The 25,098-nt window shown below is 36.8% G+C and overlaps 1 protein-coding gene across 3 annotated transcripts in view; it reads left to right on the forward strand.

The window, feature by feature from the left end:
- LOC105196046 (serine-rich adhesin for platelets) overlaps nt 1-25,098 on the forward strand; it is a 60,421-nt gene that overhangs the window by 8,062 nt on the left and 27,261 nt on the right. For all 3 annotated transcript variants that reach the window (XM_026133405.2, XM_039456276.1, XM_026133406.2), the window contains exons 2-8: nt 12,397-12,669; nt 13,552-13,682; nt 13,931-14,477; nt 14,998-15,817; nt 17,163-17,240; nt 17,509-17,717; nt 18,185-18,420. In XM_026133405.2, coding sequence (XP_025989190.1) covers nt 12,397-12,669; nt 13,552-13,682; nt 13,931-14,477; nt 14,998-15,817; nt 17,163-17,240; nt 17,509-17,717; nt 18,185-18,420 — 2,294 coding nt within the window. The remainder of the gene's footprint in view (nt 1-12,396; nt 12,670-13,551; nt 13,683-13,930; nt 14,478-14,997; nt 15,818-17,162; nt 17,241-17,508; nt 17,718-18,184; nt 18,421-25,098) is intronic.

The following is a 25,098-nucleotide window of genomic DNA, read 5'->3' on the forward strand; positions in this document are numbered from 1 at the left end:
GATTTTATCATAATTTTTTAAAATATAAATTACATGAGTTAACTTATACAAAATAAAAATGTAATCGCGATTGTAAATATCACATTGTGGTACTTGTTATCTTAAAAGGCTTGTAACAAGTAAATCGCCACATGCGCATCCTGCTGTTACAGAAATAATCATATAAATTGAAGGAATGATGATGTAAGTCTACACATCGTAAATCATAGACTTATTTACAAATAATTTGACATGAGAAAGAAAATAGAAAATTCTGTTGAAAATATTCGAATATTTCTACTTAATCATTTTCAGAAAACGAATTAGATTTTTAAATCGTTGGAAATGCATGAACTTAATAATTCTCAGTATCAAACTTTGATCACATTTTCTTAAAGACCAATATAAAAAATGTATTTCATTACGCATATAGATAAAAATACAAGAGTACGTTACTGATAAATTGTATATTGTATAATATTATAATTGAATTATAATTGTATGCGAAAAGAGTCATATTGTTCCCTCAAGCATTTCGCGAAGTTTCAACAGTGGATAATTTTCCTCTTAAGCGATTCTTCGTGACGGGACGAGCATGTAATTAGACACATTCTTGCATCTTTGGCGTATACCGCCTAATGCAACTCCGCCATGTAATTTGCTAATATTGCAGCGGGTTGCACTAGCAATTTCGACCCTCACGTACGGTTGCCACATCATATATTTTCTTACAAGGCTTTAATTGTTTTAATATATCGAAAATTGCTGCTTTGTGCTTTTGCTCGAAGGCGGCTTGAATCGCGCGATCTTTTTGATGAATTCCCATTAATGACCGCGTTTCCGTTCTCGATCAAAGACCTCTGTGCAACAAATAATAATAGAAATTGCATTTCTACATTGTTGCGCTGAGAGGACCCGAAGGAGGTCGAAACGTAAATCATAATGTAATCGTTGATTTCGATTAAATAAAATAATAACAAAATTAATCTGCGTCTTTTGGACTTTTAATAGCTTCAGTTGCAATTCTTTACTTTGGAAATAATAATAGAGAAAAGCTATTAAATTATTAAAAAATTGTTTAAATCTTATCACAAGCGCACGTCAACATTTCTTCGAGCATCTCTTTAATCTTTCTTCTCCTCAGCCACTTTGTATTAAAATTTTCGACGGGCAAAGTCGCGAAAGGAAAATCTCTCAGAGAGGAAATTCTCAACGCTCGTGACCTGGCATTAGCCGACGGAATTAATTTTCCCTCGTGCCTCTCGTGCCGTTCGTCGTTGTTTTAAGTGACGAAGGAGCAGGTCCATATACCTTCGCGACAGCGAAGAAATCGGAGAAGACAGCACGACGAGGCGGCGTGTAAAGACACTGCGAGACCATATTAGTCACGTTTCTCGAAGACGTATCGCCGTCTCTCTCAGTCTCTTTCTCTCTCCCCCTCTCACGTTTTCTCATCTTTCCATCTCTCGCCCCGCTCGCTCTTTCTCCAATGTCAATGACTGCTCTCTTGGGGCTAGCTGTGACCCCCCGTGTGAACGAGACTCGTTTCTCTGTGTCTCGCACAGAGCCGGAATGGCGCTTTCACACGAAGGTGGAAAGAGCGCACAATGTGTGTACCCGTATAATTTTCGACGCGGCGCGTTATATCACGTGAATAACGCGAGTTATATTAGGCTGCGAATATCCTGACCTGCGAACGCACCGTTGACAAGTGCTCATTACGCGAGCACTGGCGCGATACACCAGACGCCTCGCAAGATCTGCCTCCCGTAAATAAAAAGGAATTAGCTTTTATCTCGAATCTGTATTGTGGAACTTGTTATTACCCAAACGGCACATAACTCGAAAATAATTAAGAGAAATAAAGATGAGAAATGAACCGCTTAAATTAGGTTTGTAAAATCGGGCTATATAAAGGACGAAATGCAAGAAGTGGAGGAAGAGGCAAATTGAGTATAAACTCATCTTTGTAATATTTCATTTGTAGTTGTAAAATACCTGGGCTTGTTCGGATATGATATTTTGATTACGCGACAATTCATAGAATTTTTTTTTTCTTTTGAAAAATATACATGCCACTTGGGTTTTATAGAAAAATGAAAGATACTATTACTTGGGTTGGAGGAAGATTTTCCAATGATGATACCAAAGATAGTACCACTTGCGTTTTTATTATCTACTCGACAATCCGGGAAGAGATATTAAATAAAGGTGCGGACAGTTTCGATAATTGAACGTCGGAACGCGGAAATCCGCGCGTGTCCGGTCGGATAGGCTCGCGGACACGGGTTACTTGGAGAACGAACCTTAAACCTTAAGGTTGAATAACGGTTCTCCCGGCGCGCATGCATACCTACCTACCTACCTACCTACCTACCTACCGTGATGTCTCTACGGGGGAATCGCCGCGCCGTCGCGATTTCTGTGCTGAGCGTCGCGAACGGTGCAACGAAAAGTCCTGAAGAACGAACGAATGGACGAACGGACGGACGAACGAACGAACCTGTCCTGTTCCGCTTCGTCGCGAGCACAGCAGGGTCGACGCACCGAACGTGACGATATTTTGACGTGCTCGAACCGAGCTCCGCTGTCGCGAGACTCTGCTCGACACGTGATTCGCGCTCGCATCGCAGTTGCGCAAGTTGAATCGAATCGCGACGATGTACAGTAAACGAAATGTAGAGAGGCTGCAGGAAGACGTTAATCCGGTCGAGAGACTAAAGGTTAAAGAAACCATAGAACAGCTTTTGTTGAAGCTGTTCCGAGAAAGAAGAGACATCTTTGTTGAAGAAACTAAAAAAAAAATCCTCGTTGAAGCTAATAAAATATTATGTAAAAAAAACAAGTTTTTCTAAAATCATTGCACATGTCGGTAGCAGTATGAGATAAGAAAGACATTACACCCAGCAAAAAGTTATGTTTAAATTGATGGTCGTTTCTTTAGCTTGGTTCTTTTAAGTTGAAGTGGAAATAAAAATTTATTTGATTTAAAAAAATATAACGTTATTATCCTATTTTTTTAAATAAATAAATTATATGTTTAAACTATTTGTTTAATTTGAACAAATAATTTTCTAATTCAAAGTGCTGACAAAAATTTTAAAAATTATCAAAAAATATTTTTAAATTAAAAAAAAACCTTTCTTTAATATATAGCAATGCACAAATTTTTTTGATTCAAACAAATGTTTTTTGACTCAAAGAAATTTTTCTCTGGATGGAAAAACGCTATAATAAATGTACGAACATTGAAAATATTACTGATAATAATAATATCGCAAACTGTGCTCTTTACACTAAATGTACTATTTTACTTCAACGATGTAAGAGCAAAAACGAAGATTACGTCTCGTATCATAGATTTGTTACTTATTTCTTCGTTAACTGAATTAGAATAATGTGTGAGTCGTACATCCTTCTGCTAGCAATGCTCTAAGCTTCTTCACTTACTCTTCACTCCGTGATTTCTTTTATTTCGTGCATAACTCTGATAAAATAAAAGCGCCATCCCTTGTAATTGCGCAATTCACTCCTTGAATTGCATAAAACAACTTGATGAATAATCATGACGTTCACGTGTCGACCGATTCAAAAGCTAATCACAACATTCCTGCGACTCTCTTGACAATTTAATTAACCTGACAATTTAATGACGGGAAAGTTATTGTTCCGCGAGGAGGCGAATGATACACTACCTACGGCTGTCGGTTCTTCTTGTTTGGAGATAATTATTTTTCTTTATCCTCTTCCGCTCTACATTTTGTCGTGGCGTGGACAAAAACGTCTTCGTCATCCTCAAGACACGACATCCAGATATTGACCCCTGCGACCTGATTTCCTCTTTTCGCTTGAATTTCTAAGACGTCGGAGTATCATTTAAATGACTCGAATAAGAAAACGCCATAATTTAAAATCGCAGGAAAGAACCAATTACGAAAGAATTTTTTAGAACTTTAGTTTTTGATTAGCTCTGTCTACTTGCTCTCAAAGTTTATTATTCTTCTATTTACAGTGCAATAGTAAATCTGTTCTTTTTTCTTATGTTTTAACTTTTATTAAATTAATTTTATTGAAAGAATTACTATCATGATATTTTTACAAAAATAATCGGCAATTATAATTTTCAGAATATGTATTTACGATAAATATCTAATTTATTTGATTTCTATCTAAATATTTTATCTGAATCAAATTCTTTCACTTCTCAAAGATATCTAAATTTTTCTCAACAACTAGATGACTCCTTCACTTTTTGAAATTTGCATTCATCCATTAATACACATTAATTAATTCTAAAATATTGAATAAAATTTTGTTATCACACATTTCATCTTAAATTATTTTACAGTGCTTTTAACATTTCCTGCTTTCAAGTGCTTTAAACTAGCTGCTTGTGGTAGGCTCTTATCGTGCGCGAAACCACTCGCGTGGAAACTCTTGATAATATTGTTTAACGACAGAGTGCATCTCGACAACTTCAACTCATTTTACAACGCTTTATTTTTGCAAATATATTACATATCATTTTGCCCAATTAAAAATTATCTACAACAGTATTAACAATTTGTTATGGATCAGTATTAACAATTTGATATAGATAACATATCTCCCATGCAAACTCTCAGTTAAACTTCAACAAATTTATAATTTGAGAATTTATTATATGCACTATGTCTTTAATATATCAAACATTAGAAAAAAAAAAATATTTTCCTCTTGACTTAATCGCCAAGAGAAAATCAATCGCGCAAAGTAGTCAAAAGATTTCTTAAATCTAAGGTTGCACTACCTTTTATTTATAGATTACAATCGTAAATCTATCTACAAACAAACAGCCTAGATATAGCTTATACGTATAGATTGATATTTACAGATGCCGATATAACAGGTTATCAATTCGGTCAGATAACCGAGTAACGCGCCCACATACACCCCGCCGTATACAGATAGTCGTTATTTACTCTTTCCGATGCGTGTCTTCGAGGAACGTATCGATTAGCGATTAGATGCGCCGTTACGATACAGCATCCTTAAAACGGGATTCCGATGATCGATGAAAAGATATGAATGTGTTCTCCCACGCAGTTTCCTCCGCAAATTGTGAGGATATGTAAAGCATCTGCGTGTTGTGACATCTGGGACGTTTCTTCAGATAATTACTTTTCTTTTGTGCCCAATTTCTTCACCTCCAGATAACTTCGTCCATGAGATATCTCTCAGAGAATATAGTGACTTCTATTAAAATTCTACACTGAGAGACAAATTTTTTGAACGAAAAAAAATACAGTTTTTTAAAATCATATATTTTGATGCAAACATTTGTTTGTTCTGTTTAAGTAAAAATATTTACTCTCGAGTAAATGACATATCGCCTCAAGTATATAATTTTTGGTTACTTCTTCATTTTATTTACATACATGATTCAATTGAGAAATTTTCAACTTGGATGCAAGTAAATAAGCTATTAAGATCCACCGAGCAAATAATTTTTTGTGTTAAGTAAACTTTTCTTGTTTTAAGATATTTTTTCTCTCATTGTCAGTGTAGTACATTTTACGTCAAAAGTCAGTAATATAAAGAACAGCTGTCCATTAGACAAGCAGAAGTTATAATGAAAGAAAACAAATGTTTAGTTAATGGACGAATATCTTTATCAAGAAGACAGCTAACGGGAGTTGCGAAGAAACGGGAGCTATTTGCCATGGCTGAACTTTACGCCTCTACGTCTGCGTCCGTTCTCCGAAATCTCGTATCCATAAGATCCGGTCGTTTCGCATCGCGGAAAATCCGCACGGCGAGCGTTAGTGGTCGCCGAATGGAAACCGAGTGGAAAGGCCATATTAGGCGGTCCGGCGCGGCGTGCAACCACGTCGTCTACCACGAGGCATTACTGTCGTCTAATGTACGTCCAGTCACGCCCCCGCTGGCTGGGGTCCGGAGAGCGCGAGCGAGCGAGCCGCGGCGAAACGAGACGAAGCGTGCGGAGGGGCCCCATCGGCGGCGGGCCCCCGTCGCCGATCGGCGAGATCGCGACGAGCCGAGCTCTCGCGAGGTGTTCTCAGGTGTTCTCGGCCGACCGACCGGGTCGCGAAGCCGCGCGCGCGAGACCGCTCGCGTTCCCCTTGTCGAATACAATCCGTCGCGGGGATAATGTGTGCTCGGACGCGTGTTCGTCTCTTGGATCGATAAATCGATGACAGGTCGGGGCTGTCGCGGTTCCTCGCTTGCTCCGAAAATGGTCCCCGCCTCCTCCGAAGTGGCCTAGGTACGTCTCGGACTCTAGCTGTCATCGGTCTAGCTGTCATCGGAGCTGAAGTGCTTTTGCCAGTGGTTCAATCGTGTTGTGTGCGGTGCGATCGCGATTGTGGATGCGTTAAGTGAATATTCAATTTTTGGGCAATTCTTCGGATAATGTTAAATAACGTTATTTAAAAAAAGTGAGACGATTTGATGAAAATGATATCCGTCATTTCACTCTTTTTTATTATTTTTCTCTTTGTATCGTCATATATTTGTGCTGCATATGAAAAAATATCGTTAAGAATGAGCGTCTTCACGATAGTTACCTTCGTATACACTGAGAAAAAAGTTGTTAACTTGATTAAATTTTTCCACTTGATTAAACCTCTTCAGTTTAAGCGTTCATGTATTTAAATTAAATATATATGCAGTTAAGTTAAATATATAAATGCTTAAACCGAAGTTCAAGTATTTTATGTATTTAACAATAAGTTAAAAACGTAAATACTTGAATAGAAAAGATTTAATCGAGTTGAAAAGTTTCATCAAGTTAATTTTTTCTCGGTGTAGTTAGTTTCATGTTATTCAACTGATTTCGATTGCATTTGCATTTAATATCATACTAGAAAATAAGAAAGCAATATCAAACATAGCTACTTAGAATACATACGGATTGCCCGTGGTGCCTTTCTCTCTCTCTTTCTTTCAGAAATTTCTTCTCTTAAGAAATGAAATAGAACTTGAAACAGCGCGGCTATTAAAATTATTTATTGTGAATAATTTTAGAAAAAATGTATTGAATTTACATGAATTTTAAATTCTCCTGTGAAACGTGAAATGGGATTTTATACAATTATTTTACAAGTATTTTCACATATAATAAATGTCACCGTGTCTATTTTTAAATACTAATTAATCCCTATTCTGTATGTGTTTACGAGAGAACCAGAAAAAATGTTTGTTTCGATGCGAATTAAATAGGTTGGCGCCGGCATGATTGCTCGCAACCAGTACGGCTCATCTTTAAGCGTATCTCGTTCTTCAGAAATGGCAGTGAGCAACCGGATGTGCACGCCTATTCGCGTTTAAATCTCGCATTAATGCAGATCGCTCATATTTTATGCAATCGAATGCGTCTACCTCTTCACAACAAAGTTCAAATACGGTCGAAAAAAAGTGTACTACTATTTAATCTTCTTAACTTTCTCGTATTTTATCTGTTTCTTCATTCACTTCTATTTTGATGTTTTGACATTTTTCTTCATTGAGGAAAAAATTACTAAAAATTGTAATAAATATTTATTCGAATAGTACTAATGAAAAATTTATTAAATGTAAATTGGTACAAAAATCACTAATTTGAGTATCATTTTTTCTTATAAAGTAAATATTTACGTACTGTAAGTGAATATTTCATTAGCACTTTTCGAATAAGTGTTTATTAAAATTTAGGAATTTCTCTCAGTGCATTATATATAAACCTAAATTTTCTTGTATTTATATTTTTATTCTTCAAAAGTTGAACAATTTAATCATAAATATAAAAAATTTACTTCTTACTTTTCACCAACAATAAATATTGAAACTGAAATCACCAATTGATTTGGATAACGAAGTGAAGTTGATTTAGCTTCAAATCAGTTATTGTTCTAAATAAGACTGCGTTCAGAGTGCACATAGTCAGAGTTATTGCGTCATTCCATTCTTGTTTTACGTTGATAAAAGTAGAATGCCTTTAAAAAAAAGCCATCCATTTCTGCTTTGTTTTCTTTTTCTGAAACTCGTGCAAATAAAGTCGTATTTCAAACAGTGGCGTGACATTTGTAGAATTATAAGTCGCTGAAAGATGCGTTTCTGACTCAGCGGAGTGGTGTAGCAACGACGACGTATTCAGAGACACAAATAGCGAATAATTTCCTCGATCGCGATATCCGATCTTGTTCGAGACATTGTCGCTACACCACCGGATGTGAGCGCAATGACTGTTCTCGAGTTTTCTCGACTGTCAGAGACGGAAGTGGATGAACACACGGCCAGGTGCGTATGCTTGGTGCATGTGCATTCACGCGATCGGCGAAGTGATCTTCCCCGTCCCCTTGCAACGTCTTCATCGTGTTTTATCACGCATCTCCCTTCTAACGAACCGGGGTTCAAAACTCCGTCGCGTCGGGTGTTGTCCTCTGTTGTCGAATTGAATTTCTCAGCGCGTTGACGCGAGTTGCCGGCTGTTCTCGTCGTAAAATTATTCATGAAAACTCGCGCGTATCTGCGACGGCGAAGTAGTAACTTGCATCGCCGAGTATGGAAATTTTCTTCCTGGGCCGGATAGCCGGCAACGCTTATTGGTATTCTATTCCTTTGCTGGTCTATCGCTATTCTCTTGCACGATTCATTGTTCGTACCTGATCCGATGTGGGGGACGAGATAGAGAAAGAAAGAGTAAAACCGTGGGGAGATAGAGACAGAGAGAGAAAGCGAGAGAGAGGGGAGGGGAAGGAGAGAGGGAGAGTGGGAGAGAGAGAGGGGGTAGGTAAAGTAGACTGCATTTCATTATTGCAACACGTAAAACCGCATTTGGTGAATAGCTCCGAGAATCAGTTTACACGCGTAAGGTAATTACCATCATATTTGCACGTTGTTAAAAGATAATTGATATAAAAGTCAACTCGCGCGAGGTAAGAAAATGAAACATCGAGAATAGCGACGGGAAAAGATTGAAGACGTTCAGATGCTTTATCACATTATGAAGTTAAGATCGCGCTTTGTCATTCGGCCGATGCGGTTGCATTAGCATGATTTTTTCTCCGGTGCCCGGCGAATGGGAATCGAGCGCGTATTACCTGGTGGAACACCCACGAGACACGATCGCGGAACGTTGTTGGCACCGAGCGACGAGATGTAGCAATCTTACGCGCACGTCGAATCTTTTTATAACAAAAGGAGCCTAGATACGAAACGTGAGTCACTGTCGTCCGCGGCATGGCAATCAGTCGACATAGTCCGTCGTCGTCGGGAGGTATCTCTTTTTTTTTTACGCATCCCACGTCGATTTATCATCCGGTCGATTAAACGCTCGTTGAAAACTCATTTCAAATCCAAGAGGAGACGGATTGTCCCTTGCCGTGATTTAATATGATCGCTTGGTGCACAGCAAACGTTTGTAACAAAAAGATAGATATTGCCAGTGTGACGTCAACGTCGATTCGTCCTCGTTAAAAGGATTCGAAAGTATTTCGAGATTTAATTCACCGGCGTAATTACAACCGATCGGTTGGTAAGAATTTTGTAACGTTATGAAAAATGATTAAGAAGATTTGTGAATATGTATCCGAGATTGAATAAAGTCGGCAATTAATTGCATAATTGCAGTCGTCAGCTGCGTGACATTTGAAGTAAATGTCTGATTATATAACGTTATAAATAAACGTGCACAAAGACTTCGTTCTCGTGCATGACATTCAACATGCCTATTGACCAATTAATTAATCATTAATTTGTAATTAATTAAAAATGTACGAAGATGTCAAATGGGGGAGAGGGGGATCGTATAAATTTTTTTACAAACTCTGTACACACAATTTTATACTCCAATTTGCTTTCTTTGAAAAAGTGAGAGCATTGTAATTATAACATTTATATAGATTTTTTTTTAATGTACAACAATACAAATACTTTCGAGATAAATTAAAGCATATGAAGGAACCAATGAAGAATTTTTTTATGTAAAAGTAATAAAAATTAACTCAAGTGTCGTGACCTAAAGTGTGTAAAGAAGATGCCGAGAAACAATTTGTGTACAAATGTGTTAAGCAGAATTATAGAATTCTAGGAATCGAAAAATAAGGTATTATTCAATATTATTACGTAAAACTTTTGTTTATAAAAAGATAGACATGTGTTTCTGTTTGGAAAATGTAAATAATTATTAAAAATAGTAAGATGCAAAATTACATTAAACAAAATGTTCAAATTCAAATATGTACAGTTTCGCAAAAAATAGAATTTAAAAAATTTTGTTTGTGATCCGAAAATGACAAAGTATAAAGAAAAACTTGTTTATTTTTTAATTTCTAATAATTTGTCGAGGCTATTATGATGTAGATACGCAAAAAAATTAGTATAAAGTTAATAATTTATTGTTTCTTTTAAATAGATTTAATTTATTTACATGAAGAAATTTTATTTCTCTGTGTAAACAAATTATGTCTGTTTAAAATTATCAAATTATTTCAAGAAAATTTTATATGCTTGTTTTATGTATGAAACAATAAATTGTTGATTTAATACTAATTTTTTTTGTGTACGCATATTTATTTATATCACTACAGAAAAAAAATTATTATCAAATCATCAATTATATTTTTATATATGTGTAAGCAAGAACATAAAATCTTAAAAAAATTTAATAATTTTAAATAGATATAACTTACTTGAAGAAATTTATTTCTTACATGAAGAATTTTGTTTCTTTATATAAGCAAGTTATGTCTGTTAAAGATTAAATTCTTTCAAGATAAAATTCTTTCAAATTTTTTTAAGAAGATTTTATACTCTTGCTTATTTATGAGAATACGACGGTTGATTTGATGCTAATTTTTTTCTGTGTATGTTATTATTTATTTATTTTAATTTTGCATCTTACTTTGTTAAATAAAGATGCAAATTTTCAAAGCATAAACCGAATATTTATCTATTGTTTTAAATAAAGTTTTACACGACGTTGAAAAACACCTTGTTTTTCAATTCGCTCGATTTTCTATTATAAATTCTTAATTCAATAAGAATTTCTTCAGTTCTCAACGAATAGATTGATTCTTAACTCTCGTCCCTTTGATTTTCAACTTCTCAATCTTATACAGTATTCTTTAAAAGATAAAATTGAAGCGATCGAAGTCGAACGTTCTCGCAGACCGAACGCGACCGCTCGAGTACGTTACATATCTCGCGCGTGTATCACGGGAGCAAAAAATACGCTAATGCCGTAATTAACAGCGCGCTCGTTCGCGCGCTTGACGAGGAAGAAAATCTGGCGGCGCGCGATTTTTGTGATCGCTCAAGTGTGATGAAACGGTTGTTTATGGCTATAGAGGAAAGCACGGCGCGTCACGTGCGTCAGTTGCGTGAGTAAGTCTTGGCCATTAAGTCGGCGCGTCGCGCCGTACATACGGCGACGACGACGGCGACGACGCATGCTGGCTGATCGAGATATATCCGCAGTTTCTCGTAAACTCATTCGTTTCTGCCGTTCGATGAATAATCGGCGCTCGCCGATACGAAGTGGTAGGTATGCGCAATAAACGACGCGAGCGGCCGTTAATTACCCGCGCTCTTGGCCGGGAGCAAACAATAATTAAGCGCAACTGCGTGTACAGACGATAAAATCGCGCGACGCACTTGGCCGCGTAAAATCCGACGCCCGGGAGAACAGTTAACGCTTGAATAGAGTTTCGCTATGTTCGATCCCTTCGATTTTTCTTTCACTCAACAATCAAGATCCTGTAAGCTATAATATTATTTAATAATAAATAATATTCCTGAAATATTATTTAATATTCATAAGAAGTGGTTACAAGTCCACTTCTTCTGATAATTTGACATTATATGAATATTATATAAGAAGTTATTAATATTATCTACTTCAATATTTTAAATTATAGGGAATATTATCATTTTTAAATGTAACAATTATAATGTTTGTGAATATTTTATGCATAATAATTCGTATTAACTTTTTAACAAAAATAATATTCATAAAATATTTTCATAATATTTCATGTGTGGATATAAAAATAATATACTACGAATATTATATAAACCGGACATATGACATGAATGTAATATTCGAATAATATTCTAGGAATATTGTAGCGCTTATAGGAGAGCGACACTTTTAATCGAGCTCGATCGGGAAGACCTATGACGCGACATCGCAAATGACAGAAAAACAATATGAAACAATTGTCAGGTGTAGCCAAAGAAACGGTATCTTCACTTAGCGCAACAATTGCGTTGCACACTTGAACATTCTCTTTAAAAGGCTCATTCAGCCGAGCGCCTTCATTGGCGCGTCTGCTCCACCGCGGTTGCAAGACGTTCTCCGCGAAGTTGCGAAGTTCGGCGCGGCAGACCGACGAAGGTGTATCTCGGGATCTCCAGCATCCGGCTTTGTGTTCGCAGGAGGTTGAAGGCTGATCTACAGTACCTGAGAAGAAGGGGGCTGTTCAAAGCGTCCGGCGGCGGCGGCGGCAGCGGCGGCGGCGGCGGCGAACTATCGCATCAAGGACGCAAATGCGCGCGATGCGGCGCGCCGTTCGGTAGATTTTACAACACCGGCGCGACTTGCACGCGTTGCAGATACCGCGTGTGCCGGCAGTGTCGCATCGAGATCAGAAACCACGCAGGAGGCGACAAAGAAGTCGAGTGGTGCTGCAACGTTTGCTACAAGATCGCGTGAGTGCCTCACCTGAAAGTTCCCGCAGCCGCTTCCTCGCGAGGCGTTTTCGCGAAAAACCGAATGTTGAATATCGGTTTTATTTATTGTTTAATAAAATGAATACGCGCCGTAAATTTATTTATTGCTGTATACAAAAAATATAATTCAGATATTCTGATAATTAATGTGAATTAAAAGTTGATAGTTTTGGATCGAGTTTTAATTTTAGGTGAAATTTGCAAAATTAAATGTTTCGTAGATGTAAATGTATGAATAAAAGTACAAAAATCTTTTTTCATATTCTTTAATTTTTTATAATTATTGTAATATAATATAACTTTTTCAATCATTGCTGATATTTGGGAAGAAAGTTAAACTAAATAAAAGTTAATAATTTAACAATTATTAATCTAATAATTTTAGAAAAATATTTAAACAAGTTTATGCATAAGTTATAATAACAGCTCAGCATAATTAAATGTGCGTTAATTTTTACGTTTATTTGTATTATCATATATTTAGTATATTAAATACAATTTGAAGAAATTTTTCTTCTTCATGTACGTAAGCAAGTTATACCCGTTTAGGATTATCAAATTCTTTTATGAAAATTTTATACTCTTGTTTATATATGAGACAATGATTGTTAATTTAATATCAATTTTTTCTTATACCTATAATAATCTGTCTGCTAGGTTTTATACATGTATCTTCGTTGATTAATGCAAATGGAATACGATCACGAAAGCAAAATAACAAGCAAATGAAGTATGTGAAACTTTAATAATGTCGAATTTAGGTCAAAAATGGAGGCTATGCCTCTTCCGCGTTGCGTGATTCTTTGTTTCCTGCGCCTGTCTTCGTGCGCTGACATAATTTCGAACCTGTTCAATTTGCAGAGAATTACACGTCGTTACTAGCAAGTGGATGTACGAAAGTCCGATTTCCAGCGGATCCGTCAACGAGAAAACAGCACAGATCCCGGTGGACATACTGAATCGCAACATCCGACGAGCATGGACGATTAATGGTGCGTTCCGATAATTAATCTTTCGTCGATGACTCGGTAGAAAGTTCGAGAAAAAGGAAAATTCGTCCTTCCTTAACAGACAGAGAAAGCTAAACATTAGTGAGAAGATAAGAGTTAATTAATGTCACAATTACAGTAATTTACAAGTGTTGGTTTTCTGTCAATTTTCTCGTTGAAGTTCAATCGCGATTGCTTTCGCTTCATTTTGCATGACAGCGAAGTTACGATGTAAATTATTTTCTTTAAAGGTCCTCCAACACGTTGGCTAGCTGCGAGAAAGTCCCCGGAATTACGAATATATCGTAGCCTGCCGTCTCGCCATCAGGATTACCGAGATCCGTTGGAGGATTCAAACTTCGACGACGGAGCGTTATCGAAGCTTGAGAATTCACAAGAGAGCGGTTTGGATGGGAAGGACTGCGCCGAGGACAATTGCAGAGATGTAACCGAAGCGATCGAGAGAAGCACACCGATTAACGAACGAACGAAACGAGAAAAACCAAATGTCAAATCGGAGGAGGAAGTGCCATCACCGGATAATATAAGATTTAATAAGAGGAGCGAGCGCTCGGGTAAAGAGCAGGAGGATTCCGTGCAGGAGCAGAGCACGCCGAGGGTATCGTTTATAAAACCGCCGAGGATCCTCGCGAAGTTTATATCACCCGAGACGAAGCCGAGTCCGACGAAGCATGGCGAGAGGAAATCGAATATTCCCATTTTTAGAAGGAGCTCCAAGGAGTTCGAGGACATCCGGAGCCCACAGGAATCGCCGAAGCGATCGCTTATTCCTCAGAGGTATCGCTTGTTTCTTTCTTTTATGAGAGAATAATGAATGTGACTACAATTTCGTTAAAGAATTTATCCTTAAACTGAATCTCTCATATTTATGCTTTATTCTTCACGAAAAGGATGATTTTGCTAAAATACAGATCTGAAATAATTATATTGAATTGTTAAAAAACTTATATTAAACATTTGAGTTGGTTGCAGAATGTCAACATTTTTTTGCAGTAGTATTATCATGCTTGAACGTTTTACGTAATTATTTGAGAGTTCAAAATAAAATTATTTTCTGATCTGTATCTAACTAAATTTTCAGATACTACAGTAAAATTGTTCTTTTCGTGAATATATCATAATAGCAAAATGTTTTTTTTTTTGGAGTTCATGACAACAATAGGCATCGTTGTAAAATAATATTAATATGAAAAAAAATTCTTAATTGATATAAATATTTAGATAACAAAGTACATATTTATTTCTTATTTGTAATAATTTTATACATGTATAATTAATCTTTATTATCATTGTACAGATACAGAGGAAGCACCGATGATTTGCGTCGCAGTCGCGAGGACATAAGCGTGCCAAGTTTGATCCCGAAACTACTGTCCTCCCGCAGCAAGGAGGAACGATTGAAGCGGCAAGACAGCAAGGACGACATCCGTCATTTACCGAAATCCGCGCGAAAGGATTTTAAAGAAGAGAGCAAGTCGCTTGTCACCTCACCAACGTCCGTCAGCAAGGACGAAGTCTGCAAATCGGGGATAAGAATCTTTCGCCGTGACAATAGTCGCGAGGACGTGGGCAGGGACAGCGCGAATTCGATCAAGGAATCCACGAAAGGAAAGCAACAAGAGAAGCAAGAAAGAACGGAGACTGTGAGCAATGCGGGAGCGAGATTGAAAGCCACCGGCGAACAGAGTAGAACGAGGTGCGAGGACGGCAAGGACGACGCCAACGACGTCGAAGGATCGTCATCGAGGAGAGAGGAGGCAATCGCCTCGATCGAACCGGACTCGACAGTTCTAGACGCACGACCGGACGAAAAGACCGATGCGGAACACCAGGGCACGAGGATGATCGACGTGATCATCGTGGAAAACAGGACGCAGGACGAGCGGATGCGGAAGCAGGACACGATGGTCTTGGGCAACGAGGCGATAGACGAGAAGCATTTGCTGGCGACCCGAGAATCAATCGAATCCGTCAGGGAGAACGACGAGGAGGAGACGCGGGATACCGCCGAACAGTTGTTGGATGTTGGCAGCGATGGTGACGTCACCGGGATCGCCAGTGAAAGAAAGGGCTCGCTGGAGATCGGTTATGGAAAGAGGCTGGACGAGTTCCAAGTGGTCAGTGAATATGCTTGTGTATTGTTTGGCATGTGGGCGCAAGGTACACGCGGGCGTATTCGTGTGTACGTGTGTGGAGGTGTTACCAGCATCCTTCGCGAAACGTGAGCCTTTTCTGTCGAATCGAATATTCGAATCAAATATTCGTGATATCTCACTTTCACTTTCATAAATTTGCCTTCTAAATTTGCCACTTTCATAAAAATAGCTTTATGTAATAAAAACAACTTGTGTATTTTACATTTGCTTAGGAAAAAATTATTAAGATATTTCGGTATACATCAATATTTTTGCCATAAATTTTTACGTAAATAATTTTTTTTCAAATTATATCGAATATAAACTTCTTTTTCAGATTTTCACATGTACGTATTCTTACATATTCTTACATATAAAAGGAACAGACCTAAGAAATTTTTTATCAATAAGAGATTAATCTATCATTTGTCTTTAATTCAGATTTTACTCTTGCTGAAATAAAATCATACAATGTTTGAATAGTCATTCACAGAATGGTGTACTATTCTTTTAGCGAAACATATTTTAATTGATTGCATAAATGATGCTGAAGAGAAAAAAATTTTCTTCTTATATGATTATCCAAAATTATCCTCTGCTCTTCAAAACTTCAACATTTTTCCTGGTTAGCGTAATTACCTAACTTAAATGTCATTGAGAACAGTTTTGCAGGGCAAAATGAAAACAGATTTTCTCTTCCCATGCTTCTTATGTAACCTTTAACAATTATTTTGCTAGAAAAATGATATAACATTACATTGGTAATTATTTAAGCATTGTATGACCTTATTTTAAAAATAAAATTTGTATTAAACATTGAGATTGAAATAGATCAATCACTTATTAATAAAATAAGTAATGTATTTTTCAAGTATTTACATTATTTTGTCTATCCTGTATATGTGCATTTTTATTTTTATTGAAAATTTATTATATTTTATTGAATAAATTTAGCTTTCTAGAAAAAAATTTTTCAATATAATATATTTTATTTTTCTACTTAATTTTATTTTTTTTAAGAGAAGAGGTGATTCCAAGCTTACAAAATGTAGAAAGTAAAGGATAAAATTATTATCATTCCGTCGTTTATGCAAGAAATGACGAAATAATAATTAATAATTATTTTCTGAGAAGCGGCAGTGTTTCCCATCCACGACAGTGCTGATTACGTATTTATGAATAACTGTCTATAAGTAGAAAGAAAGATGGTTCTCACACACGCGTTCGATTTTATTATTTATTAGTATTCAAGACTATCGAGTTACTTTAATGTATGTACACCGAGTTTAACCACGATACTGTCATGCGCATATTGTTTCTTAAACAGGTGCGGCGAAAGTTCTCCAAAGAAGAATTTTCAAATCCGGACGACACCGACGACACTCCGAATAAGCGTTGTTCAAGCGTAAGTTGATTTCATTATGCAAATATTAATTGTATTAATATTAATCGGAATATATTTTATTTAACTCACGTTTCGAAGAATTTTGAATCAAACATCTATCAACATTTTATTGTGAAATAGATAATAATGATTGATATACAATTAGTTTTCAGACATAAATTAATTAATAATTAAATTGCATTAAAATTAAATCTCAAATATTTTAGTTATTATATATATATATATTTTATATTTAGTGCTTTTAACTAAATTCTTGTTTTATTAATAGCACCTATCGCCAGAAGCCAGTCCGTTGAGCACAAGATCGTCGAGATACAGTCCTCGGGAGAGTGAAAGCGAGCCCACTCCTGCATTGCCACGTAAAACAGGAGGAGACTCCTGTTCCGCCTCCCAGAGGATTCGCGATACTATTACGAGAACCAGGAGAGAATCTAATAGCAGCACTAGATATGAGAGTAGTGGAAGCGAGAGTATCAGGTGCGTCTATTTAGGCGAAATTAATATTACAAGAAAGCACACTGAGAGAAATCGTTTGGTAAGATCAACTAACGTTTGGTTGAATAGTGATCAATTGAATTTTGTTGTTACTGGTACCAAAAACTTGGTTACATTTAACAAAACTTTTTGTTGTAATTTGTTGTATAAAAATAATTATTTGATTAAAGCTGCAAATTGTTTGGTCAAAGCATATATTTAGTAATTGTAATTATAAAACTCATTTGATCGCTATTCAACCAAACGTTAGTTGATTTTACCAAACATTTCTCTCGTTGCATATTTGTACGTGCGTATTTTCCGATTTATTTTTTCTGAAGAAAAATATTCGATTCTAAGACAAAATTATATTAATTTTATAAATATGTATAAAAAGTAAAATTGTATTCTCAGAATGCAAAAATCTTCGAAACCAAATTTTGCAGTTTTACTTTACGTTTATCGTGTAGATTAAGCGAGACCGGTTTGCACGGATACGCGGAATTGGCCAGGAAGGTGAAGTTCTTCGGCGGAAACGGCAGCGGCGTGATCTCGTCGACAATCGGTGGCGACGAAGTTGTGCAACGCGACAGTGCAACTAGTGCAGGCGAGGATGAAATCAATGAAGATGGCCACGACAGGGCAGGTCCAGTTCCCTCGCAAGGAAGGACGATGCTGCGACGAAGGAGGCAGTTCGACGCCCAAGGTAATTACAATTGTAATGCAATCATAAAATTATTGAAATTGTATATATAATTTCAAATCAGACTTACGACAGTCTTGATATACGTGACAAATTAAATTTGTTTGATTAAACGATTATATTTAAACAGATTAGGGATCGAAGGAAATTAATTAAAATTCTTCCTTAAATGTCGTTTAAGAAGACAAATATTTTTCTCGTTGTTAATTGAAAGAGTTTCATTTGTTTTCTTCAACTATTTGCACTTTCAATAGGCACAGACATAATTAATAATAACGAACAATGCAATTATGGTAACCAAGTATCGTTTCGCTTTCACGACCGCCTGGCTACATATTGACCGCCAATAACTGCCATAATTGTCCAATCGCGTGCTCACGCGACTCCCAATTAAGTTCCCGATGTGGGTTTTCAATTCTTATTGCGACAATTGCTCTTAATGAACCATGAAAACTTGTGAGGTTTTCCTTTGTTAATACGTCAGCAAGAAACAAGCTTTCCCTGAATATTAAATTCATTTTATAATATATATAACAGACATTTAGATTAATTAATAATTAATAAAATTGCCACACATTGGATAATGTGAGATTAATTTCTCATTGGGATAAAAATTCTTAATTAAATTTGTACTTATTAAATTTTTAGGCATAAAAATGTTCTTTTTTATTCGTTTACACTTTATATTTACTGTCCGTGATATTACGTTTACTATAGAGATACACGACAATATATCCGCATGTATATATGCAGAGCGCCATATGGCCACCCGTAACGATAAGCTCATTGATTATAGAAGCCCCTGGGCAAACTTGCTGGTTTGAAAGCGTCAGAATACTGCAGTATTCTCCAAGAAAACCATATGGGACCATTGACGTCCCAAAAGTGAAAAAAAAACGCGTTCGCACCGTGAAACGATAAACTCTTTTGCGACATTAGACCCCGAGTGTCCCGCGATAGTAAAATCGTATCTAATTGAACATTAAATTGATTGTCTAAAATTGCGTAGAAAGTACAGAATACAATGGTTCATAAGATTACACGCAGTAATTAGCGTAGCAGCGTGAATACGTTAGCGAAAGAAAAATGACAGCAACGAGGAAAAAATAAATCATCGAAGAAACGTTCCAATTAATTTTCTTTCGCTTGTTTCAAGAAACTTTTGCAAGCTGCTTTTATACAATGTCTCGGAAAAAGTCAGTGATTTTCGTTTAACATTGGAGCAATCTTTTCCCCTTGTTTCCGGCGAAATCTTCAAGTTGTTTCTGACAAGCATCGCGTTTCAAACAGGGACATTTGCAAAAAGCAATTATATCCTTAATCTCATATTTCGTCCGCCGCGAGAGATTCAACGAGGAATGTGAAAGGAATGCCTTCAACATTTAATAGTGCATAAAACGCTTGATGTGCATATTCCGAATGAACGTCGGTCTTCGTGATGCAAACACGCCCGCGATTTCGCGCGATATCGAGGTGCGATCGTAAAATCAAAGTCGGACGCGAGATCGAATGACTCGTGGGCCGATTACTTTATTTTGTGATTCTCGCTTCGTGATTTATCAGGAAGTGTGCGTGTACCCTCTGTAAACATGGAGTTCTTAAGAATATTCCAATTGTCAATCACGTTTCTGTTGTCGATGTACTTTCTCACTTTCTACACCGGGATTGTGGTGATTTTGTACCTGTTGTGGACGAGAAACGATTAGCAATCAGTATTAAAATGTGAAGATAATTCTCTTAAAATTTTTACTGCAAAACATTTTTGTTTCGAGACAGAAAATATACAAAAGGTACGCTTAACTAATTTAAATAAATTTGTGAAACTTTAGTAAGTTATCATAAATCTCAAATATTTATTCAGAATATTTTTTCGGGAACGAAAATAGAAAATAAGGTTAATTTATTATTATTATTATTATAAGCATGCGCACAATGGAAGAATAATATTAGATATTAGTGATATTACGAATAAGAATTAAAATTTGAAATTCAGTTTCTTCAATGGATATTAAATGCAACGCACAATGGAATATTAATAAGATATAACACGTCAATGTGTCATACGAAACAATACGAAACTTATTATTTATCTATAGTGTTTATTGAGGAAACTGATTCTAAAATTCCTAATATTTAATATCGCTCCATTGTGCGCAGAGAATTAAAGGTGTACAGGTCATATCTCAAAAAACGTTAACAAAAATATAAAAATTTTATTGAATATTCTAATGTTATGTTTGAATATCTGTGTAAAATTTAAGCACAATTCACTTATTCATTTAAAAAAAAAATTTAACTCTTGATTTTTATGTGAAATCGCGTTTTGCAGTACTTATTTGCAAATTTGATAAAGAAGTATAGCATTGCTAATTAAATCAAAATTTTTTTACATATACTAATAAAATTAATATTCGTTCAAAAATTTATTCAGGTCTGTTTACTCGTTTAAAAATTATTTATTTAAAACTGCAGCAAAATACAGTAGTTTTCGCTGCAAAAACCATTATATAAATTAAATTTTTCATTGTTTTCTTCTTTGCAGCTAGTTTCGGGGCCTAAATTCGGTATTCGCGATCAAAATTTTTGTTGTCGATTAGGAAAAAGAAAATAAAACCTAGAAAAGCCTCCAGATTTTAAATATCGATAACATTTAACTCGTATTGTATAGCCCAAACAGCCTCATAAATTTGCAGAGCTATCGTAGTCAAGTTATCGTAAATTAGCACTTGAAATTTTTCATTTGCTCAAGATATATCAAGCCTCGCCTTAGTCATATTCCTCGACCTCGCCCGGCACCCCGTACCCTTTCCGCTAATTCGTCCATTGTTATCTTCTCCGCATCGTTACATCTTAAATTTATGGCAGCTTATTATCGCCACGTTTCGAGCATAGTTCGCTCATGAATCTCAAAGTTCTCATCCCAGATTAAGAATAAAAACTCCTATCTGCCCATCTCCATCGTCCATTCTTGCCCGAGTATGATCGTTTTGGCACGGAATCATCCGTACGTGGCGCGACGGCGAGCGAAGCGGTGGGCAGCAGGTGAGGCGAAGCGAAGCGGGGCCCAGGGAAACAGCATAGGAATAATAGTGTAACAACGTTCCCTGCTGGCACTCTATAGTCCGCTCACCTGCGACGCGAATATACGGGGTGTCGCGGAATCATCGCTCGACGAGCGACGAATAATAAAGCGCCCTGCCGTGACTCTGAAATATAATTATCAATTACGTAGAGTTATAAGATAAAAATCTACGATTCAAATCTCAAAGAGATTTTCTTAGCGCGGTTGTGTCTCGATCAAGCGCTCCTCTTTCATCAAAGACGAGAAAAAATATAATGGATATTTTAATTGATTTTTTTATTAATTGCTCTGGGTGGAAATTAATGTGCTTTAGAATCTGTACGTGTTTGCGTTTTCGTTTTCTCGAAGGTGGGCCTTTTAGACCCGTGCGTTATAATATCTTCAAGACATCTTCATTGTCTCTACTTTGTTGAACCGTCAATGTGTTTTCAGTTAGAATATGGTTGCAAGTAGGAAAAAGGGCATATTACTTTATCGATTTGGCCACCCGATATAGCACGGCGCAATGCACTATAGCGTCAGGGTACTATAGGCGTCGTAGTAAGGTAGTGACCGACGCTGCGCGGGATTCAGGTGTGCCCCTCGGCGTAGACGCTCTCAGTTTAGCGGCGGTAGCCCACGCGAATCGCTCGCCTCGCCTTCCCCGAGTTGGCGTGGCGACCAAAGCCGCCTTTATTTCGCGACAAGAAAAGGGACTCGTAGAATTCAATCTCCCCCCAAGCGCCGGTCTTTCCGATTTTTTCCGACTCTTGAGAGTGGCAGCCGAACGCTTCGAAACTACTCGAGCCGGTCGTATTCCCGGATGATCGATAAAAGAAACGATATAATTAGATAAGAGAGGTCAAATACATCTTCGTTAATATGTAAAAGTGAGTTTCTTTTTCAATATTGAAGGAAACATGGTTTTCTCAAAAAGAAGTGTGGTTTCATTGAAAATGTAATGAAAATATTATTGTTTCGAAATAATGATATCGCGATAAAAGCTTCCTGTGCAGCTTTTCATACGCGTCAGAAAAATATTGTTGACTACATTTTTAATCGCACGTACACAGTTGTTTGGCTGTTGTTCTCGTACATGAAAGAAATCAGTGGAGGGCAGATTATAAATTCTTTGAAATTCTCTTAAATTTGTTTCTTAGTTCTTTCTTGGAAAATTCGTTAGATTTCTACGAAGTGTGTGCTTTTGTATGTACGTACGTCTCCAAGTGCGATGACACCTAAATCGTAGTCGAGGACGACGAGAAAAGTAAAAAAATTTGAGGTAGGACTTGAAGTTGTTTGCCGAGGCATCGCTGGCATCGTATTTCGGTGCGTTGACAGACAGCCTTCGACAGAACGTTTCGCGAGATCTTCGCGAAAGTCGGGGAATATTTTATTCGAGTGAATTTGGTGCCAACCACTTTTTCGAATGCACGATCACGCTCCATTTTAAACGTTCACAAAAGAAAAATCGGTCGTTGACTCTCTATATCGTGCAAAAAAGTTTTAATAAGATTAAATCGAAATTGAATTAATCATTTCGGATTCACGAATGAAATATAAACTCCAATGTACAAGATTCTATTTTTATTACTTAAGTATTAACGAATTGAAAAGATGATAAATAAATATATTCTGCACAAAATAATTAATTACATTCATAATATTACGTCAGAAGAGAAAAGTAGTTAGATTTTAGAATGAGTTACATACATAATATTATGTCAGGAGAGAGCACATTGTATTAACAGAATTATAATTAGTGAGACATATATCACATATAAATCGATTCTACTTCGACGTTTGTTAATAATTGAGAGATCGACTGCAGCTCTGCAAACTTAAAGAAAGATCTTATCAAAATTATCTCTGCCATTGATAAAGTTTTAATTTTATGGAGAAATGTCCATTTCTTTTTCCGATGAAACATTACAATTTTACAAAGGCAAAATAGGTTATTGTTATGTGTTACTGCTTGGTATTTCGGTAGCCCCGTTTCGTGGCTTTAAATTAAAACATAATTTCTCGTATTTAAAGTGGAGCATATAAATTATAGACTCTTACCTCGGTTTAGCACTGACAATTGTAGACTTCAGCGCAAGATATGAGGTAAGTCCATAATTTGTAAGGCTTACATGTGAGCACGACTTCATATGCGAAGTAGATCTTACAAATTACGGATTTATCTAACTTTAACGTTGACAGTTGTAGACTACAGCATCAAAATGAGGTCAAATGTTTCATGTATACATGCAATCGCTTTTTAATTTTATCTCTAACATCCATATAGTTTACAAAAGAATTAGAGATATCTATATTTAATTTGTTCTCGTTTCAGCTATTTAATTCTTATCATCGTTAAAATCTCAGATTCGCGATTTCCGTCATTCTCATTCAAATCTGTATTTTTCTGTTTTTCTTTCTCTCTTTCTCTCTCGCAACGCCATTCACGAGAAGTCAGGAAGGTCCGGTTAATGGCAATGGTGCGAGGGGGCCCCGCGGAAAAATCATACACGCAGTCGGAAACGATAGGCCCCCCTCGTGCCATTGACCAGGTAATTCAGCGGCGCGTAAAAAGCAGGCATAAAGCGCGCCGACGGAGGAGGCCCCGATTCTTCTTTCTCGTGTCCCATTCACGATAAGCGACACTTGACCGTGTTCCAGTTTTTCTTATCGTACGTTGATGCTAGAAGTAATTTAGAGCAAACGAGCAAATAAAACTGAGGACTTTTAACAGAGAAAGAAAGAGACACGTCGAAAAAGTAATCTATTATAATTCGAGAAACGGATAAGGAAGGAACTGAGAAACTAAGAAATCAGTAGGACACAGCTTTGGTACTTGATCACAGCGTGAAATCCTTGCTGCGGAGCAAACAAAAACGACGTTCCTCTCTTGTCCTCTTCGCCGAGAGAGGAAAAATCTGGGGGAAACTGAAAAAAAAAAAAATCGGGAGAACGAGATTGCAGGAGGCTTTTTCGCGAGAATCGTCCGAGACTTCCTCGCCGAAGACACGCCACCGGGATTTCGCAATCGTTTATGGAAGCAGTTGTGAAGCGGACTCGCGCGCTAGCGAAGGATGTAATTTATCTCGCGCGCGTAGTAGCACGGCGAAGAGGTACCGAGGGGGGACGGATGGAATCAAGGCGGTGTGACGTGACTAAGGAGAGATTTAGACGCCGTTCCGCCGGCGCATCGCCGCGCGCCGGGGCTAAAAGTGCATTGTTTCGGACCGCACAATAGATATAAATTCAATCCTCCTACGTGTGTCGTTGACGCGCGCGTGAGCGAAGTAACGAAGTACAAAGAGTCTCTCGCGCACGCGATGCGTTTTACCCTGCTCATTATCATACCACTTTCCTATCGTCATTACTATTAGTACATCGCAAATAGCCGAGTATAGTTTTATTCTTCCATGCATTGGCACGTTGCATCATTTTTCAATTAAAACAAATAAAATATTGTGCTAATTGAACGGAGAGAACTCCAGAGAAAAAAAAGTAACATTTCCTATTTTAGCGAATTAAATTACAATTTGGGTGACTCGAATTTTAGACCATAATTCAGACAAAATAATTCTTATAGATTTTTTGTCTTTGAAAATGAATTCGTTAATGAAATT

Source organism: Solenopsis invicta, chromosome 12 (genome assembly GCF_016802725.1).
Source record: "Solenopsis invicta isolate M01_SB chromosome 12, UNIL_Sinv_3.0, whole genome shotgun sequence".
Classification (NCBI taxonomy): Eukaryota; Metazoa; Arthropoda; class Insecta; order Hymenoptera; family Formicidae; genus Solenopsis; species Solenopsis invicta.